Source organism: Meleagris gallopavo, chromosome 6 (genome assembly GCF_905368555.1).
Source record: "Meleagris gallopavo chromosome 6, MGAL_WU_HG_1.1, whole genome shotgun sequence".
In the NCBI taxonomy this organism is placed as follows: Eukaryota; Metazoa; Chordata; class Aves; order Galliformes; family Phasianidae; genus Meleagris; species Meleagris gallopavo.
In genome coordinates, this window is record NC_139409.1 from 33565957 (window position 1) to 33588306 (window position 22350).

The 22350-nt window shown below is 38.8% G+C and overlaps 2 protein-coding genes across 6 annotated transcripts in view; one reads left to right on the top strand and one right to left on the bottom strand.

The window, feature by feature from the left end:
* Window positions 1-6: 6 nt before the first annotated feature.
* BTD (biotinidase) lies at window positions 7-10433 on the top strand. 4 transcript variants are annotated; one of them, XM_010712826.4, is made up of 4 exons: window positions 7-149; window positions 4776-5010; window positions 6538-6687; window positions 8515-10433. In XM_010712826.4, the coding sequence occupies exons 2-4, from the start codon at window positions 4780-4782 to the stop codon at window positions 9697-9699; spliced, it is 1566 nt and encodes a 521-aa protein (XP_010711128.1). In that variant the 5' UTR covers window positions 7-149; window positions 4776-4779; the 3' UTR covers window positions 9700-10433. The 4 variants fall into 4 exon arrangements, with proteins under 4 accessions (XP_010711128.1, XP_010711127.1, XP_019472049.2 ...); XM_010712825.4 differs by lacking the exon at window positions 7-149 and adding an exon at window positions 219-551; XM_019616504.3 differs by lacking the exon at window positions 7-149 and adding an exon at window positions 560-905.
* A 5237-nt stretch (window positions 10434-15670) lies between these two features.
* The window catches only part of ANKRD28 (ankyrin repeat domain 28), a 108568-nt gene continuing 101888 nt past the window's right edge, over window positions 15671-22350 (bottom strand). For both annotated transcript variants that reach the window (XM_085226292.1, XM_085226291.1), the window contains exons 26-28: window positions 21840-21922; window positions 19903-19994; window positions 15671-17704 (exon numbers count right to left, since the gene is read on the bottom strand). In XM_085226292.1, coding sequence (XP_085082418.1) covers window positions 17418-17704; window positions 19903-19994; window positions 21840-21922 — 462 coding nt within the window. In that variant the 3' untranslated portion in view covers window positions 15671-17417. The remainder of the gene's footprint in view (window positions 17705-19902; window positions 19995-21839; window positions 21923-22350) is intronic.

The following is a 22350-nucleotide window of genomic DNA, read 5'->3' on the forward strand; positions in this document are numbered from 1 at the left end:
GCGGTCACCCAGTCAGAGGGCGGGAGACGGCCGCCGCCGTGCGCGGCCGTGCCGGCAGGGGGCGGCTGAGGCGCGTCGCGTGCGCGACCGTTAAACGGCAGCGCCAGCGGGCGGGGCCGAGCTGTGGCGTGGAGCGGGGCGGAGGACAGGTGGGTTGGGGTGCGGGGCTCCCTGTTACCGTGCTCGTGAGGAGCATAGGTGTAGAGCGAGGTCCTCCTCAGCGTGCTCTGCCCACGGTGTCACCGGTGCCGCCAGCTTCGTACGGTTCTCCAGTGACGCGGTGTGCGCTGCCGCCGTCCTGGCTTGCTAGGGCCCAGCATGGCAGCGCTGAGTCTGGCTTTGGGTAAAAGGCAAGAAGTCGGAGTGAGGTTATGTAACCTGTTAACCTACGGAATGAACGCTTAGCAGGAATGGAAGCGGGACGCGTGTTTACACCGAGCTGTGACAGCGTTGCCAAAAGAAAAACACCATAAAAACACGTAATTAAATGTTAAGAGACGGCAGGGGATTCAAAATCAGCAGATGGGAGGAGTCAGTGGGGACAGAAAAAGGTTAGTGGGAGGTTGGTCACTTTTTTAGATCCACATTTGTGTGCTTGTATATCTATGTGGAGGCTGCTCTGAAAGTAATGCCTCCTATTTTATGATGTTGGCCAATGATGTCAGAGGTGGATGTTGGTGGTATGGCAGCAGAGGCTGAGCTTTCCCACCAATATTCCATTCCATGTTGTTGCCATGTGACAGATGGCAGCAGAGGGGCAGTCTGACAGAACAGCATCTGACATGGAAGTGTGGATGAAGTGAAGGTGTGGAATTGAATTCCTCCGTGCAGGAAAAATGGCACCCATTGACATTGATCAGTGCTTGTTGAACATTTTTGGAGACCAACCAATGGATGCAAGCACGGTGAGGCAGTGCTGATGTGTTTCAGCAATAGCAGCAGGGGTCACCTCTGCTGGTGGAGATTTTATTCAGCATGGCATGCAGGCTCTTGTTCATCACTGTTGAAAATGCACTGCTCGTGGTGGTGACTATGTTGAAAAAATAGTGGTTTTTGTTTTTTTTTTTTCTAGCTGATAATTTGCTCAAATAGTTTTAATGTGCTCTTTTGTTGTATGGAAATGAATAGCAGGCATTACTTTTGGAGCAACCTATGCATGAACACTGGCAACGTTGCATAACTTGTGAGCATAACTCAATTGAAAAAAAAATACTTTTATTTCTTAGTAAAGTCAGTACTTTGCCTGTTAGTTATCACTGTTAATACGGCTTACCAGGCATTTGCTATTACTCATTTAAGAGGACCTGGATAAGTGCTGCTTCACGGTCTGTTAGATTCTTCTAATTATAAAAGTGCTAAGAAGCAGAGTGTACATTGCTTTGCTCTGTGTATAGATCCATGTGTGTCGAGAGTTGGCAAACTGGCAAGTTTCCAAAGTCATTGTAGAACTGGTGTCTGGGTTCTGCACTTTCTCACTGTGCTGAGAGTGGATGGTTCTGATAGATTCAATAGAAAAGCATCCCACGCTGTAACCAGGGGAAAAACTGTTGTGAATTAGCGTCTGAACTTAAACAGCAGCCTTTCTACCTTTTTCTATAGTGCTGTAATGAATGTACTGCAACTGCATGCTGGTAATACTGCTACGAAATACCTGCAGGTGGGTTTGTAAGACGATCATACTGAAGCACAGCTGCCAGGCAACAGATCGTGTAAATTACAGGAATGGGGAAAATAAATAAAATTGTAAAGCATTTTGGGTTATTAATTATTTTTTTTTTGAGTTGTGACTTAGGTGAGCTGACAACTCTGTAGATCCTAAACAAATTATCCTCTCTTCAGGGAAAGGATTTGTTAGATAGCATAGTGCTTTCCATTAGGGAAATAAAAAATAAAAGGATGTAACTTATTTGGAGTTTCACATAAAAAGTGATGAGCAAACCCCAGTGGTGTCCTACCTTTGGCTGGAAATGTTACTAATGTCCCTAAGCCTTGGAGCTTGCCACAGCTTTCCTTGTTCAGAGCACTGTCTTTGCTAGCGAAGTCCCATTGTTTAAGCAATCAAGAAGGGGAAGGGCTTTAGGGAGCGCTCCCAAGCCCTCAGCTATTGTTCATGGAACTAACAGTAATCTCAGCCAAGGGTAAGGGCTTGGGAAACATTTTAGTGAGTAAATTACTTTACTTGTCACAGGTTCAGCTGGATGAGCTTGTACAGTCAGAGGTTCACTGCTAAAGCTCTTGTGCGTCTAAAAGAAGGGCTACTACAAAAAGTTGCATTTCACCAGTAAGCCTGGAGAATTCTCAGTTTTCAGCCATGGTTTATTTTCTGCTTGTTGGAAACAATTGAGATACTGATGTGAATCCTTCCTTTTTGGATGCCCTGTTAATGTTCTGTGTTGGTATGTTTGGCTTATAAGACATATCTAATACATTGCAATTCAATCCTGTGATCTGAAACTCTGCAAGTTTTTCCATTGCTAGTAGAGAAGAATTCTAATTACATCTTAGGTGACAGCTTTGTTAAGGAATGGCTGATGTGAACCCATTCCTGTCCTAAATAGGCATTTTGGCACAGAAGGAATGACAGATAGAAAAGATAGTTTTGTCACTGAAGTCCAACAGCGTGTTTATTTTCATTGGCTTCCTTAACAGTGAGAGGCTTCCTTTCTCTCTACTATTCCCTGCTACTGCTTTATATATTTTCTTGCACCTGGGTATTGCTAAATGCTGATCAGATTTCATTAGCAAAGCAGAGAGCTGCGCAAGACAAAGCTGGAGCCTCAGGTTTTGATGTGCATTGCCAAATTGCTCCTGCTAAATACTCCTTTACATTGTAGAATAGCAAGAGGAACTTACTGTACATCGCTGTCAGAACTATTTATATAAATGGAGTATTCTTAACACAACTGTTTCCAGAGATGCCAATGCTGTATTCTATTTTTATGCTGCTTTAGGTAACTTAAGTTCACTGCTGAAGTCATGTATATATGGGCACACAATCAGATTCAAGGTCAAGAAAAACAAATATAATGTTGAACTTAGTGGCACTGAATAGCTAAGTCACACCTGGACCCTGACAGGTGTTATTGCATACTAGAATGTTTTTGTTATGCAAACAAATCTGTTGTCTAATCACAAAGGTTGTGGTTTTCCTGTCCTACACAGGGTTGTGTTGCTCTCAAACGAGTGTTCCATATAAAGCTCGTGGAAATGAACAGGCAGTTTAAATTAAAATGTTACTTAGCTTTCTGAATGGATTCCTGCACACTTCAAATTGCTCATTGCTGAATACTGGTCAAGTTGGCATTTAGGAAAAATGAGGGGGGAAAAAAAACAGAAAGAAAAACTATACCAGTATTGAGGATTGATTATCACCTGCTTTTTATTCTGGAATTTAAGTTAGTGTGCCTACACTTCCTTTTTTAAGTAGAAAACTACTTTTGATGTGACATGAATAAGAATAAAAGTGGGAGCAGTTTAAAACTGGTCTCTTTTTCCCATTGAACTCCTCCCAGTGAGAGCTAGAGAAAGCTCGTCATATTTGCTTTGGAAAGGTCAGGGTGTTGTGGGTCACAAGGAATGAAAAACACTGCATTTTAGCACCTTCTTTTCTGAATTAGTGTTACCAAAAAAGAAATACAACTAAAAAGTTGGTAATTGAACTTGAATACTGCAGGCAATCACTATCTAACATCAGCACATCTCTCCTTCCTGTTCTTTCAACTTTGGTGATATCCAACATTTAATTTCTTAATGCTTCTTAACGCGGGTAACAAATACTGAACTCCCGTTAATCTTACTGTGTAAGTACAGGATGTAGTCATAGGGGGCCCATATTGGAGAGGGTGCCCCAGCCTTCAGGTTCTGTAATTCTTCATTTGTTTCTGCTGCTCAGCCTCTGAACTTTGGAGCATAAAGGGATTTCTCCAATACATATATATTTTTTTCTCCAATGCGTTCTTTTTAAGGAAGCTGCTATTGAGGTCTAGGGAATTGAACCAGGTGGGAAAAGAATTAAATCTAAGAAAAGCTCAGTTATGCAATTCTTTTGTATTTGTTTGGATTCTTGCTTTGTTTTATTACCACAAACTGTGTTACGTTACCTGTCTGCACTGTACAGGAGGAACATGGATCTGAATTGCACTCAGCATTTTTATAGATGTTGGAAAAAAGCCAAATGAATCTATTCATCACATGTGCAGAGCTGGAATAAAATGAAAAGTCAGAATCCATCAGGACAGCCATTCCTGTGATAGAAAAACAGATAAATGCAGTAGTTTCAAATTTTTTTTTGGCAGTTATCTAAATGGATAAAATGGTATATGCTGTTACTTGTCTCCTAAATACAGCCTTCAAGTCATTTTAAGAATTGCTACTTGTAAACCACCATCCTTACCAGCTGGGGGAGAAAGTGCACATTTGTGAGCTGCTTTTAGCTTTTCCCAGAGATATTTTGTTACGTGGTGCAATAGATCTATAGACAAACAAAAACTGAAGGGAGATCAAGCAAGGAGACAGTACAACTAGATATGTAGCAAAAAGCAGTTTTTTAAAACAACATCACAAATAGAATGAAGTTCTATCAATACACAATATGTATGCCTATCAATACACAATATGCATGTCTTTGGTCAGGAATTTAAAAACAACACACTCAGTTCAAACGCTGCAGAGTCTCAGTTACAGTCCATATTTAATATTAAATTTAAATTCCTGGCATGAGTTGTCATTGAAGCTCCCCCTTCTCTTCCACACCTGTTTGAGTTTTTTTGCTCTAGATTTATGGCACACAACATGGTGGATCTGTGCTGGAAGCTGTCTGTCTGCTTTTTCTGCTATCAAGTTGTCTCAGGAAGAGTTAAGGAGGAGGCACATTACGTGGCTGCTGTGTACGAACATGAGTCCATCCTGAGTCCTAACCCAACAGCCCTCACTGATCGACAGTCTGCGCTGGAACTCATGGGCAGAAACCTGGACATCTATGACCAGCAAGTAGCGGCTGCTGCAAGACAGGTAGTGGCGTAGCAGCAGTTGCGTGTGTCCTATCTGTATATACAGTAAGTGCTCTTTGAGGATAATCTTGCACATTTCTGTTCCCAGGCAACTACAGCCGTATTTATATACATAAGTATGGTCTGTTTTTTCAGACATTCTGACCTGCCAGCAGCTCTGAAAAAAATCAAGCCCATTAGCAGCTTGTCTGACGAGTTATTCCAAGCTTGGAAAAACGTACCTATAGTTATTTAGTATAGAGAAATTAATTTTCTATTTTAATCTGGATATCCAGCTCCTTTCTGTTTTCTTCAATGGAATGTTTTTATTAAAAGATTGTTTTCTGTCTTTGGCTTTGATTTTATTCCAGCACTCTCAATGGAAATTCCTGCATGTTTCTAAACACTGAAGTTTAATGCCTTGGAAATGAATGTTCCACCATTAACAGCTTTGTGGAAGTAAAGTTTTCCATTCCTTTCCCCTTCTCTCCGTGGGCTGGTACTCAGTCTAAATATATTCTGAGGAGAAAGAGTGGTATTTCTGGCAGTTCTTATGCACAGCCTCCTTTCCTTTCCTCCTGATGAAGTCTCAACGTGGTTCTAGCCCAGAGGAAATAGGCTTTACTGTCCCTATGCAGAGAAGAAGTGACTTGCAAGTTACACAAGTTAAACAAATCTTATTTTTTTTGGAACAGAACAACTACTGTTTTTGCATAACTTCAGAATGTGGATTTTTTTGTTTTTGTTTGAGAAATTCAGGTTATGAGGCCTTGCAGTCCAGAAACACGATTGCTATTTTAATGCAGTTCTGTATCTGAGATAACATAAATGATCCCAAAGCAGTAGCAAAGATAGCACGTTTGAAATGACTTCTTAGAAGTCACAGGGATGTGAGTGACTGATGCTCTGTCTGATTTAAAATGAATTAATATTTTTTAATAACAACAGCTGTCCCATAATTTTAGGCAGCACCAGCCTAGACCTGTGATGGCTGCTAAAGCATGTACTGCTTCCACAGTCAAACTGTTTCTGAAAACTACTACCAGTGCCCTCTCCAACCCTATGTACCTATCTGAGGCTGTGCTCAAGTTGTGCTGCACCTTTGATACAGTTGCTGCATATTTGATGCAAATACTGCACCTCTGATAGTCCACATTTCGTCCACAAATGGCATAGTTCTGAAAACAAGTCTTTAACCTGCATGATAATATTCTCATGACTCACATAAAAGGAGACTATTTCTGGTAAGAATTTAGATGAAGTTTGCTCATATTTGCATTCTCCTGAAATAACACCAAATCAGTTATTTCTCAAGGTAAAGTTAGGAGTCAGGTTAAATGAGTTGTTGTTTTTTTTTTTTAACACAGTTACACCTACTATGTTTGTTAAAGAGAGGATGTTTTCAAACAGCGTTCAAATCAAAACCTACTTGAGTTATCTTAACTTTCCTTAGCTCTCTTTAGCCAAAATATTGCCTTTTTTTTTTTTTCATTTCATACTTAGGTTGGTTTTGCTATTCCTCCAAAACGTGCCTTTGTTTTACACACAGGGGGCACAGATCATTGTTTTTCCTGAAGATGGAATCCATGGTTTCAACTTCACAAGAAGATCAATTTATCCTTATTTAGACTTTGTTCCGCATTCCGGCTCTGTGAAGTGGAATCCGTGCAGGGAGAAGTATTTGTTCAGTGACACAGAGGTAAATACAGGAACATTTTCTGTACAGAAGGGGAATAACCAAAAGCACAGATCTAGTTTTGCTTAGGGAATTAAAAATGAACTGTAACAATTCTTAGTCACCAGATTGTTTTAATGGACTCTGTTTATGCTGGTTTCATTCTTAGAAAACTTTGGATAGACACATGAAAGAAGTTCAGCTTGTTTATGAGTCTTATGGGCTTTTAAACTCCCTTTCCCCAACCTATGAAATGGCATTCTAATAAGATACATCAGTAGTAGTTTGGGATTTTATTTGGACTATTGTTTTAATAAAATAATATTGTACTATTGTCATTTGATACCTCCTTGTTACTCTGTTTTAATAGTCCAAGCATTCTGTGGACATAATGACTTCAGAACATTCTGACTCATTTAACTGTGTATTAATTGATTTGCTCAAGAAACAGGAAAGGACCTGCAATAGTGTAATAGAAGTCACAGTTCAACATAAATCGTGTGTAATTACAGAGGAAGTGATCTGCAAATCACAAAAACAGTATTTTCATCTACTTTTCTGGACCTAATGTTAAAGTAACTGTGCCATGCTTAGGAATACAAACTATTTATTCCTCTAATGTTACAGTAATCAATACACTGAAACTAAGTAATTATTTCTGTGCCAACTAAGATAGCAGAGTTTGGGTTTAAACAGTACAGTGGTAAATTCTGACCTACTTTGGCCTATTGGTCTTTATTACTATATTATATCACACACAAGCAAAAATTTAGTTTGACATTCAGATCCTATACTCGGTTTGCAATACTGGAATGCTTTGGTTTTTGTTGCAGTTAAGCAGGATTCAGTAGCCTTGCTACTGCATGTTCTTATTTCAGCATAACTGCAGAATATCAGATCAAAAATGTTCTGAAGCTGTAAGTTTTCTATAAACACATAGCTTTAGACAACAGCAGTAGCCCACCATTATGTGAAAAGCTATTAAAAAATATCTGCACAGTCTGAGTGAAGGTGGCTGATAGATCTGAATGGTCCAGTGCCATGGAGAGAAATCCCAAGTGCTCTGGGCCTCAGAAGCCAGTAAACCGTGTTGTTCCTGAGCGATACACTCACCTTCTCAGCAACACTGTGTAGTGTAGGGGTGCAACTTAGGAAAATGATTTAAATTCTAACAACAGTTATTTGTACTTGTTCAGATTTAGCTTCAAATAGCTGCACTGTGGTGCATCAGGCCGGGCAGTCATACCTTCAAAGAAAATAAACGGCAGTTAATATACAGCTTTCTCTGAGCTGGAAGAAACATACCAACAGTACAGCCTGCAACATTCAGTATTTCTTTTCTGCAACTGAGCAAAAAGTGTTTACATCTCTGCTTCTGTGAGTTGCAGCTAATAGTTTTCTTAAATAAATTTATAATAAAAATTCTAAAGTAGTTGCAGGAACAAACTGCTACAGGTGCAAATAATTGGTATCAGAGATCTGCTTTTCTAAAGTTGCACACAAATCAGCTACACTGTCTGCTCAAAGGTTTCAGTTGTCTTGTGGTGTTTTAAAGCCACTGATGTTCCAAGCAATGGTCAGAAGCTACTGAAAATTCAAGTCCTTAAAGTGGTGAGATTTATTTATTTACTTACTTTGCAGGAAATAAAAATTAGATAATTTTTAAGGCCATTCTGTAATTGGTATCTGAAGTACTTTTTGGTCTAGAAAACAATGATTTCTAATATCTTTCATCATAAAGATGTCATTATGTTTAAATTTAAATGTATACAAATTCCAGTTGCAAATAGTAATTTGAAAAGCATTAAATATATTGAAGTAAAACTTCCTCACCATTTCCTGGTTCTGTAGGTTCTTCAACGTCTGAGCTGCATGGCACTGAAGAACAAAATATTCCTGGTGGCAAACTTAGGAACTAAGCAACCATGTGAGCACACCGACCCTCACTGTCCACGTGATGGAAGATACCAGTTCAATACCAACGTGGTGTTCGATGATTCTGGTACACTGGTAGCCACGTACCGTAAACACAATCTGTATTTTGAATATGCTTTTGATACCCCTCCAGAGCCTGACTATAAGCTCTTTGATACCCCTTTTGCTGGCAAGTTTGGTATGTTTACTTGCTTTGACATACTCTTCTTTGAGCCAGCAGTGAATCTAATCAGACAATACAATGTAAAACAGATTGTCTATCCGACTGCCTGGATGAACCAGCTCCCACTCCTGTCTGCTGTAGAATTTCAACAAGCTTTTGCAACAGCTTTTGGTGTCAATATTTTAGCAGCTAATATCCACCACCCTGCCCTGGGCATGACAGGGAGTGGCATATACACTCCTGTCAAATCATTTATCTACCACAACATGGAAAGTTATGGTGGAAAGCTCATAGTAGCAGAAATTCCCGTCATTAGCACAGACTACCAAACCAATTTGGAGCGTAATGAAAGATTTAGAGAGAATGTACATCATTCATGCACTACTTCTACAAGTACCTCAGGGGATGACCAAGTTTGCTTTACGGAAGGACAGGAGGCCCCTGGCAAAGTATCAGAGAAAGGAAATGAACAGTCGCCTCCCCTGTTCTATGCAGAAATGATGTATGACAATTTTACTTTTGTTCCTGTATGGGCGGAAAAAGGAGAACTTCAGGTTTGTGCCAATACTCTTTGTTGCTACTTAAATTATAAGAGAGATGTTTTAACTGATGAATTATACGCTTTGGGAGTTTTTGACGGGCTCCATACAGTGAATGGCATATACTATGTCCAGGCCTGTGCATTAGTGAAGTGTGGAGGTCTCAGCTTTAGCACTTGCGGGCAGGAGGTTACACAGGCCACTGCTCTGATAGATTTCCAGCTATGGGGAAATATGAGTACGCCTTATATCTTTCCTTTACTGCTGACATCTGGTATTACCTTGGACTTTGCTGATCACATGGGCTGGAAAAACAACCACTATTTCCTAAGCAAAAATAGAACTTCTAATGGTCTACTGACAGCTGCTCTGTATGGACGATGGTATGAAAAGGACTAGCACAGATATCTAACTGCATCAGATTTTCAGTGTTTATCTTAACGTGAACTGTTGAACATCTGTACTTCAGAATCTTCAGGTATGTTTGTTACGTGACTGTCTATAATAAGATTCTACGTTTGAAATGATGACCAAAGAGACTATAAACCAAGTGTGTCCCTTGGAAGCTTATGTCTTTCCACAAGTAAGTGAATTGCCTTGCAAGTCTAATGGCTTGTTACAGTGCGTTTGAGATACTTTATATTAGGAAAATAATCTCATTTCAACTGAATTTGCTCCTTTTAATTTAGTTCTTTGGTTCTCCTGGGTTCTGGTGGGGGTGGAAATGAAAGAAGTAGAAAACCATTAAAAGAGGAAGAAAAGTAGGAAAGGGAATGGCATGGATTACACAAATATATGCAAGAAAATAGATGCATATAGCTTGAATAGCATCAGGTCCTGATTTCTGTTTAGAGTTCTAAGGTTTCTTCCTTATTCTCAACTCCCTTCCCTCGGCTCCCATCTGAAATCTTTACAATTTACTGGCCACTTGCTTGGCTGTTAGCAACTTCAGTAAGTTATCTCAACTTTTAACAGTAACTAAGCAAGTGTTACCACTGTGAACATCTGTGGAACAACCAGTCTGAGAAGGAGTATATCAACTGCTACACTGAAACACTAGTCTTCATTACAGCATAATTTCCATGCTCCTGTGTAAGAAATTATGTTTAAATAAAGCTCAATAACAAATACCAGCAAGTATGTTATGTACTACTTTAGTACTTTGACTTTCCCATTTTTAAAGAGAAGTCATTGCGTGCCTGTTTTGACTTTGAGCCAATTCAAACATCGTTTGTAAATTCATTCAATAAGAGCTGTGAAAAGCAGATAATGAATTGTGGGACAGTAGGGTTTTTACATAAATTGTGTGCCAGGTGGCAGGTTCCTGCTCTTGAAACACAGCATTCTTCCCATAGCTTGATTGGATACTATAAATACTGTCACACAATGACAAACTTATACTGCAGTGGAAATGCTTGCAAAAGGATGTTTTAAAGGATATTATTTTGGGCTTAAAATTAGAGAAAATTCCTTCTGAACCATTATAATTTTGGGAGCTCTCATTGGCTCTTATAACTTCATCGGTGTAATAGCTGTTAAGTAACTGACTAGTAAACACAATCGTTCCTTTGGTGCATCCTTGTCTTCCAGGTGCTAAATCTGTTCTCCTAGTTGTTGGGAGGAGCTGTGATCAGGAGATGTGTAATTCTCAATTTAGCTGAGGCAGTTCCAAAATGTGTTCAAACTCAAAGAACTGCAGCAAGAAGTGTATTACACTGCTCAATAATCTGCTTTGGACAAATTCACTTTCAGGTTTCATAAAGGAAAATAGTCACACCGTTTACTGAAAGAGTGAGAAGTCCTTAGCAAAGCTGAAGGTCACACAGGCAGAAGAAACACACCCATATGACCATCATTTCCCTTCAATGGATATAAGCAGTTTTAGTGAAGTTTCCTAAATGTTTTCTGTCTGGGAGGGAAATCAAACCAGAAAGCATGGACTTTTTGCCATACAAGAAACAGATCTTAAATCAAGAACAGCTTTAAATCAACAGGTTATTTTTAATGCGTTCAGGATGTAGATGTTCGTACTGAGACAAAAGAAACAACATGAAAAGGAGTAGGGAATGCTATCTGTGAGGCATCTTGATACTGCTGAGGGAGAAGAAAATCAGAAAAGCCCTGTCCAGCTAGGAGTAACAGCACACAAGCCAGAAGTATTAGGGGTTTCTGTATAAGGGTGCCGAGTTATCCAGGTAGTTGTGAAGATACTCTGAATATGTTGAAAGTAATTGAAAGTAATTGCCAGAAAATACAGCAAAGAAACATCATGTACAGGACTTTGGAGTTCAGTTCTTGAGAGGCATGTGAACAGGCTCAGAATGTTAGAAACTGGTAATGGCGTGGGACAAGCAGTTCAGAACAAAGATCTTCAAAACACAAAGTTGGCACAAGCTTGTACAAGTAGACCTTTACGGGGAGATGACTAGATTAAAGTGACTGAGCACCGAGAGGCTGCTGCAACCACCATGGAACAGAGGTGCCAGCCTTGTGTGGCATGGCCTAGTCTTGCCCAGGCTGTGACCTTTCTTGTAGTATTAATTAACACCCTGGCATCACAGGAAGCCCAAGAGGAGCACCAAAGTACGCTGACCTCCCTTTTTGGCTGCTTCAGATATACCAGCTGAACTGAAGAAAAGAACCAAATGATAATTCAGAACTGTAGAGAACCTGAACAATGACAGCGACACACACAGATTCAGGGGCTAGAATGAACTAATGCCCACCTCCATTTATGCATGTTAACAAAAGCGACAAAATATCACTAATTACAAATAACCAGAGGTCAAAGTGAGAGTTTTCACTGAGTCAGTTTTTTTAGTGGTCAGTAGTGACAGGAATATTTCAGACATTTGTTGTGCCTGCAGCTGGGGCAACAGCAGAAGCCACAGCCAACAGTTAGTGGTACCCACAGCAGGTCAAGCTCTTAGTAGAAGAGATTAGAAGAGAAGTTGAATTTGGTAAGAAGTTAATGAATTTCAAGAAATATCTTGAAGATTTAAATAAAACTATGGAGGCAGCTTGAATAATGGGTGTTTGGCAGGGGAGAGGAGATATAAGAGGGAATGAAACATTACATTTTGCTTCAAAACTTACAGCGTCTGAGGCTGAGACGTCAGTGTCCTTCTGAGCTGTGATGCAATGAGAAAACCTGCACATCTGTCACTGAAAAGGCCTGGAAGTGAGGGCCTCTTTTGTTCTGTTGTGAATTTGAAGAACTAAATTTCTGATCACTGCTACTGCAATTTTGATGCACAAGAGAACGTAAGGTGTTTTTAAATGTTTATGATATTAATAACTTTAAGACAGCTTGAAATACTCCTCAGGTTTCATATTATTCAACCATGTTTACAGTTACATGGTGAAATATTGCAAGACTCAGCTTGAAAATTGTTAAAATGCAGTATGGGAAGACAGGGAGTTCAGTTTACCATGATATACAGTGACTATGAAAGCATTGATAATTTAGATACTGCTTCATTTGAAGTAAAGTATCAATGCTACGAGATCAGGATGCCAGGTTGGAAAGAGTTCCATCATCAGTGAGAGATGAGTCGAAACAGAAAAACAAAATCACAGTGCAGTTTGGGGATGTTAGTCAAGGCTTTGTTCCCCAGAGAAAAAAACAAGGCATTTTGCTGAGCTTCAGGTGACCGAACAGCTGAAGGAAATACTCTTCCCAACGGCTGAAATCTCAGTTTTCCTTTCAGTAGGTAGGTAAGGATGTGTGGATCAGACTAAGGGCCCAGCTGTAGGACTGTACATGACAGCAGGGTATTGTTTTCTAAGAATAACCAGTTGTTTTGACACTTCAAAAGGATCTGGTTCCTTCCTTAACAGTCTTCAAAATATATATGGATATTATAGCGAGAAGGACTACATGAAAATAAAGCCAAAGCTGTCATCTTAACAAGAGAAATCAACAGATCTGTATTATGTCTACATTTAGAATCTCTGGTTTAAGTCTGTAAAGAAGACCAAGGTTTTATAAATTCTTACTTGTCCAATTCATACAGCAGTCACTGTTACTGATTTATAAAGTGTTTTATTCCTAATCTAGAAGAATTTTTCTTCGACCATCCATCAACTGCAGCATATTAAAGGAAAAGGAAGTTGTCACCAGTATTAGAGATTACTGCAAGTGGCCATAATTACCAGTTATCTCAGATTTAAGGACTTATATGAATTTGCTGGATAAACTTCAAGAATTTCAATACTTGCTGTTTTTCAACTGATCTTAAAATGTACTTAACTAAGTTTAAATACGGATCTATGGAAATGGTGTTCAAAGTCTGAAGTACTTACTAGCACACGATAAAGACCATCCACTTCAAAGTTAATACTCTGAAACTAGTCTGGATAGTTCAGGGAGTATCATAATCACAGATGAACGTTTTTAAAGCAAAAACAGTGGCCTTTGCATTGAGAAGAGGCTAAGAACCATCAACAGTCACAGAGTGGACAAAGGGGGGAGTGAGGAGAGCACTCCTGCAACTGCAGGCAGGGAATCCTCCCCTCACCGCTGTACACCACTCTTAGCAAAGAGCACGCCCTCCACTTCTGCAGAACTGCTGCCGCTTCTAACATAGCTTTCTGCTTTTAAGAGGTGAACTTCACTCTTCCAAATATGGAGTTAGGATTATAAGCTCCCCTGACACATCTGGCACTGTTAAAATGTTTACCTGCATCTTTAATCGTGCAACTTCTCACAACTATCTGCTCTCTATGGTATTCACTTCTGCTTAGAAGGTTTTACTGAGCTCTCTCTCTCTCTCAAACTAGAATAGAAACAGAAAACGATATTTGGATTATTACAGTATTTGTTGTTTTTAAATGGACAGAATCTTTGGGCAAGACAGGAAGCTAATTCTTAAAAACACGATTACTGAAAAACCTATGAACGTTATCAGTCATACATAACGTAACAGCTTTGGTTTTTTTTAGCATTTATATGGTTGTTTTGGAGAAATCCAGGTGCTGGATAAGCAATAAGTAGTAGGAGGAAATAAAGAAGTAAGAGGCAAGACTTTATACAATGCTACAAGAAAATCTTCATTATAGAGGAGTCACTCCTGAAAGGAGAGGAAAAAGGACAACAACAACAACAACAACAACAACAGCAACAACAAAAGGAAGAAAGAAGATGAACTCTTGATTGTGTCAGGATCAGGCATTTACACAAACACAGCACTCTCTGAAAACAACAGTTACTCAGTCCAGTAAGTTCTGTGCTAGCTTGGCATTTTCTACTATGTAATTTTTATCCTAAGAACTGAATAACCCATAAAACACAGCAGCAGAGTGCACAGAAAACTGATCAGAGCTGGTTGTTGTCATTACCGAAGTCCCTTCATTTTTTTTTTTTTTTTTCCCCTAGTATAAAAAGGGTTTATTTTATCCCACTACATTGCTTCAATGATCCAGCTGTACTTTCCTGCTCTTTTCTGGTGAAAACTCAAGTGGGTGTTTGGATGAAGGGAAAAAAGAAGAGGATGCAGAATCATTTTCTGGAAAGCAGCAGACCTCCATTCAGGTATGAAGATTAAAAAAACCCGGTGATACCCACTGCAGGCAGTGTTATTTGTTTTACAGAAACAAGGAACCTTCTGTTTCTTGACCTCTCATTAGGAAAGCAGACAAGAGCATTAAGTTTTTTAAACAAACTTTGTTCCATTTTAGGAATCATATTTTCTAGTAGGAGTCCCACTTACAAGGCAGAATTACTGACCTGACCTGTCCATTAAGTAAATTCATGCAAACAGAGATACCCAGGCTCACCGGGTGAGCTCTAAATGATGAGACATACATGCAACTCTGAATCCCTAAACAGAGTTAACAACTTGTAGTAAAAATCAAACATCTTAAAAACTTGGCAGCTTCATTAACAGAAACACCTAATTGTTACCTTTCCAGTAGCAGAGATGCTACTTGCCATTCTGATTCAAGTGAGGATGAATGGATCCAGGCTGTTTCAACCTCGGTATTTAGATAGATGGAGTGAATCTCAAGGCAGACCAATACAGACCTTTTGAGCTGCCCGCATGCTTGGCCAAAGCACGTCAGTCATCCCCACGGAGTACTTTGAGAGACTGAGAGGGAAGAAGACAGAGATCACCATCGCCCTGAAGTCATCTAATTCTGTTCCAAGACAAACACTGCATATGCAAACAACAAACACAGGCACAAATGGTTAAGAAAGTGATACTTAAAGCCTAGAGGAGTAATTAATAAGCTAACATTTAAGGTTACTTGAAATTCCAATAGCTCACCTTCAGTTTAGGATTACAAAGCCTTTGGAAAGCAGATTTTATAAATTCTAACAGTTCAACAAAAGAGACTTTGTCATTAATGCTTAATAGATACAAATAAATTATTCCTTAGTAGAACTCACATTTGGGTTTTATTATATTCCGTAAAATATACAAGAATCTTGAAGTACTGAAAGAGTGCAGGTAAATACAGTATTCAAGCAGTCACTATTTCTATGTACATGCTCATTAATTCTTCAAAAAAACCCACAAAATTATCAAACAGATCAAAATATTGTCCCGTGTTTCCACTTTATGTTCAGAAAACCAGCTGATAATTTACAATATCATAAAGATTTCCAGTTTCACAATACAAAAAGGATAAAAAGGAAATTTGATTCGGTTTGCAGTAATTTATTTGTACTTTACCAGGACACGCAAGGAATCCTTGCATGTACATAAGCCATTTCACTTGAAAAGTAACAGTTGTAGTTAAAGCAGAACCAAATAAAGTAAATATGCATATTTAACAGATAAAACTTCAGCTTGCTTATGTCACTTTTTCATTCTTCAGGCAATTAAAAAAATGCAGTAGTCTGTTATAAATAAAAAAGATAAAAATCTTCAGGTGAGGCTGAACTACATTAGGGGACCTGCTTCTGCTGTTCATTTCTAAATGGAGCACAACAAAGATACACAGCTCTTCCCACAGACCAGACACTGTACTTCTTTCTAATAGGGAAATACACTTTTAAATTCACCTCCCCCTCCCCCAGTAACTCCAGGATTTAAAAAAAAAAAAAAAAGAAAAAAGAAAAAAGAAGTGATAGGGATTTACAATTTGAACTTTACGTACAATTTTTTCGATGCAAGGAAGCAGACCAATCGTTGCAAAGAACTCTCAGTCCCAGTGGGGTTATGGAGACATTTCCATTCTCTTTATGCAGTTTCATAGTTTCCAAGTTATGTATTTTAAATTAAAAAAAAATCTCAATTCAATCCAAAGTTTAACAGTCTAAACCTGTGCAACAATGACCGTTTCCCTCCCCCGTCTCCCACCCTTCCCTTGTTTATTACACTGTACATTTTTCACCCTGACTTCACCTTGTTAGCTGGTTTAGTTTTAGTATTACAAAAGTACAACAAGTTCCATTTTCGTGTTGTCAAAAAGAAAAAGAAAACTTAAAAATAAATCTGCTTTCTTTCATGGTACATTTAATAGTGCTGGAAGGTTTTTAGATGGTAAACAAAAAAAAAAGTCAACGCTTAAAACCAAATCTAAGCTTCTTTCCCAGAAGTAATTAAGGTTTGGTTAAAACAACTTCTCAAATAATCTATTCCAGTTTTCACAAAAATGTATTTAATTAAAAAAAACAAAAACAAAAACAACCTTTTAAGTTATTTGGTCCTTTGGCAGTTTGCAGCACAAACAATGCCTACTGTACCAAACGCTTTTATTGCCTTCAAAATGATTTTCGTTTTATTGACAATATTTAAATCTAGTATCCTCTGTGTTGTACAACAGTGTCGTTCATTTACATCAACGAGGGTGCCCAGTCTGCAGAAGTTACTCCTGGCACCAGAAACAGAATGGTTAAATAAAGCAGTTTTGACATTCTTTAAATTTTTTTTTTTTGCCACGGTTTCCAAGAATTTATTCAAGAATTTCTGCTTCTTCTGCAAAATATGCTCTTAAAAATCCTTCCAGAGTCTCATGGATTTTGTTTTGTTATATGCAACCACAATAAAAAGCATCTTCCAAAGGTCGGTCCTCTTTTTGTATTCAAATTCCAACAGCTTTTTTCAAAAGCACAGATGTGACGACTTCCAGCATTAGGGGTCACTCTTCAGCCCTACAAAATGCAGTGTTCAATAGGTCTCAGAATCTGAGTCATTGAGTTCGTCTTCTTCTGTATAGGGGTAGCCATCCTCCCTGCCAATATTGTTGAAAGTACAGTAAGAGCTATGATCACTCCTCATGATTGGCAAGGAATCGAAGGTGACTGTTTTAGAGGTGTTGGTGTAATGATTAATGGCATTGAACGTAAGGGAAGGCAATGTGCTGCTTGATGAAACGGGCATCATCGTGGCCAGGATGAGCGCGAGGCAATCGGCCACATCCTTGTTGGGAGCACAGGCCAAAGCTGGTGTGTAACCTGGAAGCCGAGAAAAACACAACAATAATGTACAAATTTGTCCAAGGTCATGTCATCTTTCAGCTGCAAAAACCTTTCATATTACTTAGTTCCACACTGTTTAAAAAGGGCCATAAAATTAAATACATCATAAAGTTTTCTTGTGCTATTTTGTTTTTACAGCTTTCAGTTACAGATGCATCCCAGAAGTCAGAGTTCTTTGGAACAGAGATGTCAGGGTTTTTTAAACAGTCAGATGTTCTCGGCCAACCATAAAAGCCTGGTTCTGGAAATGGTGCAGAGGTCAACTGGCCAAGGGGATGCAACTGAGTGCACTCACCAGAGAGTCACTGCAGAAACTACAGCACATGAAATATTTCTTCACCCAGAAGCTTCCCTATCGCTGTTCATCACACCATGAGCACAACCACAGGTGACAGCTAATTCTGCTGAGCAGACAGGCTAATGGCCATGTGCATTTGAGAGCCTGAAGTCCCACACTACTCCCGCTTCACAGCTTGAAGGTGTACAGCATCTAAGTTTAAAGTTACTTGTATGCATTTAATAATGCACGGCTTTATGGTAAGCTACATGATAGGCTTCTATTCAGATACTTGGAAAGCATGAAAAATGAGGTAATGCTTATTTTACCAGCAAGTATTGCAACCACTAAGGAATCACCTTTACTGCAGAAATGATCCAGTCAGGTTTTAGGACATGGTTCAGAAATAGTTACCATGAGGTTAAACCACACTGCACAGAATTTATAAACAGATAGGCCTCTGATGGAAATTCATTGCGACTAGAACATAAGCAAACAGCAAGCAATAGACAGCCTTGACTAAACAGCTCAGAGTCAACAGTGACAGTCTGCAGAAGCAATGGAAGAAGTGGGTATTTCAGATGTGTAAGACAATACTCATTCACCTCTGGAACAGAGCATCCCACTTCGTTGTAAAAAAATAAAATAGAAGGTCAACAAAAAGATGAACTGATTTGTTTCTGTAAAAAAAAAAAAAAAACAACCGCAACTCTAAAGCCCAGAACTTACACTAATATTCAATTTTAGATCTTGAGCTTCCATAACTAGGAATGAAATACCATATTCTAGTTCTTTCCCTCGCTCTCTCTCACCTCAAAGTATTCATGGCTTTGTCTACACAGCGCTTTGAGCAGGGACATTCACCTCAGAGTATGCTCTATGAATACTCTCAAGGCTGCTTGAGATTTTATAAGCAATGTAATTGCTATTAGAAAGAAATGCTAGGAACCACAGAGAGGAATTAGATTAGGTAGCACTGAGGAGTTGCCTTAAATTTAAAATATTAGCAGATTTAAAGAGAAGAGTAAACGTTAGTTAGATCCTCTGGCTGCCAGAGAACTGTAATTTCTGTATGGACAACTATTATGTCAAAAATCCACCCCAGCATGGCACTGATGGGCTGCACATGAAGAACCCACAGAAAACACAGATGATGTCTCCAGTTGGCATACTTGTGAAGAGAAGCTGAAACACAAAAAAAAGATGTTTTCCTGTCTTTTCATTCTATGGAGTTTCATTTAGCAGTTACCCTTTACCCTATTTCAGGGGAGGAATGATCCTTAAATCTCCCATGTCAATTTAAGCAGTGCAATTTGAGAAGCCCTGTAAAAGGAAAGTCACAGCAAACATCAAGAGAGGACAAGCTTTCCAAAAGGGAAATCTAGTTAGAGCTATTAATCAGGCACGTCCTGTCTTAAAAAAAGAGACAAAACAATCCCACAAAAATGTAACAAAACAAGAAAACAACCACTAAAAAAAACAACCCCAAAACAGCTATTGCTCTTAGTTACTAGGCATATTGAAATCATAGATATAATTATGTCCTTACAATGTGTGGGATTTATTCTCTGCAATTTTTTAAATTCCATTATGTTTTCTTACTCACATGTGACAAAAAGCTCTAATGAGCCAGAAGCTTGAGACCCACTAACTGAAATCTGTAATTCACACTCACTTGTAAAAGCCAACACTAACATATCTACCCCAGACAAAATGGGTGGCCATTCCATCCAACTTAAATGCTCTGCTAAAGTGACTCATCATCAACATGCCGCTTTTTCTATGGCAGAACCTATTGGAAGGTTCGTATGAAATTTCCACACGCTTACTGCGTTCCAGTGAGTTGAGTTTAAAAGCAGAGCTGCTTATGGGGAAACAAAGTTAAATTTATTCTTACCGTTTTCATCCACAGCAAGTACACTTGCTCCCTTTCCTAAGAGTTCTTGAACTACAACTGTTAGTCCATTTCGAGCAGCAACATGCAGAGGTCTGTGAAGACAAACAAACTGGTAGATAAACCTTAGAACAAAATGTAATACACAAGACAGATAAAATGTAAAATGCATTGTGTTAAATGATTACTGACATATTTTTACTTGTATGTTATTTACACATCACCCAAATATAGGAGATATAAAACGAAGATGGGAAAATTTAACAAAGCCATCTTCTTGCTGCAGAGAATCAAGACAGAAATAGTTCTGTATTCTTATTATGATTTTTTATTAATGGAACCACATGTGAGGAACTAGATGCTGGAAACGATATGCGTGCTTATGAACTTCATCACAATAAAAAATTAGTCACCTTTACCTTCCTGTTAATAAATCCTTCATTGAACAGTTTTAATAGATTGCGTCACATCTGAGATCTACTGTGTTACCAGCAATAATCATTAGAATACAAACATCACTACATTATTTATTGCATATTAATGCTTTCAAGACACATTCCATCAATCTGCCTTCCAGAAACCACTACATTCCTTTGTGACCAGAGACGAAAAATTCAGACTGCATAAAGCAAGGAGGAAAACAAATTACTTTTGAAAACCTCAAACTATTAAGCATGTCATGTGGTGTCTTGATGTATCAAGGAAAGTGTAACTTTACCACAACTTCTCTGATTACACCTTTTTTAAATGAAATAGTTTTCCAGAATCGATTCCCACTGGTTTAAAGAAATCCTACCACCACTCTGCAGGAAACAGAATAATCAGCTTCCTTCCATTCTGCTTTCTCTTGCAGATCTCTCAGAATAGTTTGTAAGACTGTAGGGGTTTGAACATGACAGATTCCAGAAGGGATGCAAGGCCAGAGAAATGTACAAGTTACTCAGAAGTTTTGGTGTTTATTCTAAATGGTCTGTGTGATAACATTGCTAAAGCAATCCAAGAATTCATGTGTGTAACTTAGCTACTTATCAGGTGTTAAATATCACCTACAACACAAATACATTCTTTAAAAGGAAAAAAAAAAAATATGCAGAAAAGTTATTTTAGTAGCTCATTCTGAAATACATTTCACAGTACAACTTAGACATTCTAAGCTTTTCCTATAACAGTGCTAACAAAACAGGCTTAATTCTACTTGAAGGTAGATCTTCAGGAAGCACTGAGAATACTGAGGGTGGTCAGGCATGGAACAGCCTTCTCAGGGCAGCGGTCATGGCCCCAACCTGCTGGAGTTAAAGGAGCATTTGGACAATGCTCTCCAACACAGGACTTGAGTTTTGGGTGGTTCTTTGTGGAACCCAGAGTTGGACTTCATGATCCATCCTTGTGGGTCCCTTCCAACTTGGGATATTGAGAATATAATGTAGAACGATAAAATAATATTGAATGGAAAACAAAGTCTTCCATCTCAGTAATAGATAAATTTTACTAACAGAAAGCATGCTGAATAATACAAGCACGCTGAATAATACAAGCACACTTAGCTAGGTTTCAATGGTTAGCTATGGAAAATAAAATGTAATTTGCCTGCAATGAATTTTAAAGAACTGAATTTTAAGTGAAAAATTATTTAATTTGTAAAACAAATACACTGGTGTACAGATAATCTCAATGGATTGCAGTAATCTCACACAGGATTCCCTGAATCACAATACGTTAAGATTTATTTCTCATTTTTTTCACTCAGCTACAACTAGAAGTTCAGGTTTGAACAATATACCTTCTCACTTCAGGTTGGTCCAACTCCTGGTATTTAGCAATTCAAACAAAATTCAACCAATTTAGGGAAAAAAAATCTGCAAAAACATTTCTCTTTATAAGAAAGTCTTAGCAGAAACACACCAAAAAGTAATCTGAAAAGAACCACTCTGGATACATACGTTTGCAAGGCTGCGTTGGTGGCATTGATGAGGTTTCTGTCTGTAATCTTCTCCAGTATTAACAAGGCACTAGTTTCATGACCCTTAATACAGAATAAACATTTGTCACATAGCAGATAACCTTCAAAAAAAGCTTTGAATGCCTTTCCAAAGTAATAAGTTCTTATCATAGAAACACAGAATGGCCTGGGTTGAAAAGGACCTCAAAGATAACCTAGCTGCCCAGAGCCACATCCAGCCTGGCCCTGAATGCTTCCAGGGATGAGGCATCCACTGCCTCCTTGGGCAATCTCTTCCAGTGTGTCACCACTCCCTGGGTGAAAAACTTCCTCCTAATATCTCACCTAAATCTCCCCTGTCTCAGTTTAAAACCATTCCCCCTTGTCCTATCACTATCCACCCTTGTAAACAGCCGTTCCCCCTCCTGTTTATATGCTCCCTTCAAGTATTGGAAGACCACAATGAGGTCTCCCAAGAGCTTTCTCTTCTCCAAGCTAAACAAGCCCAGTTC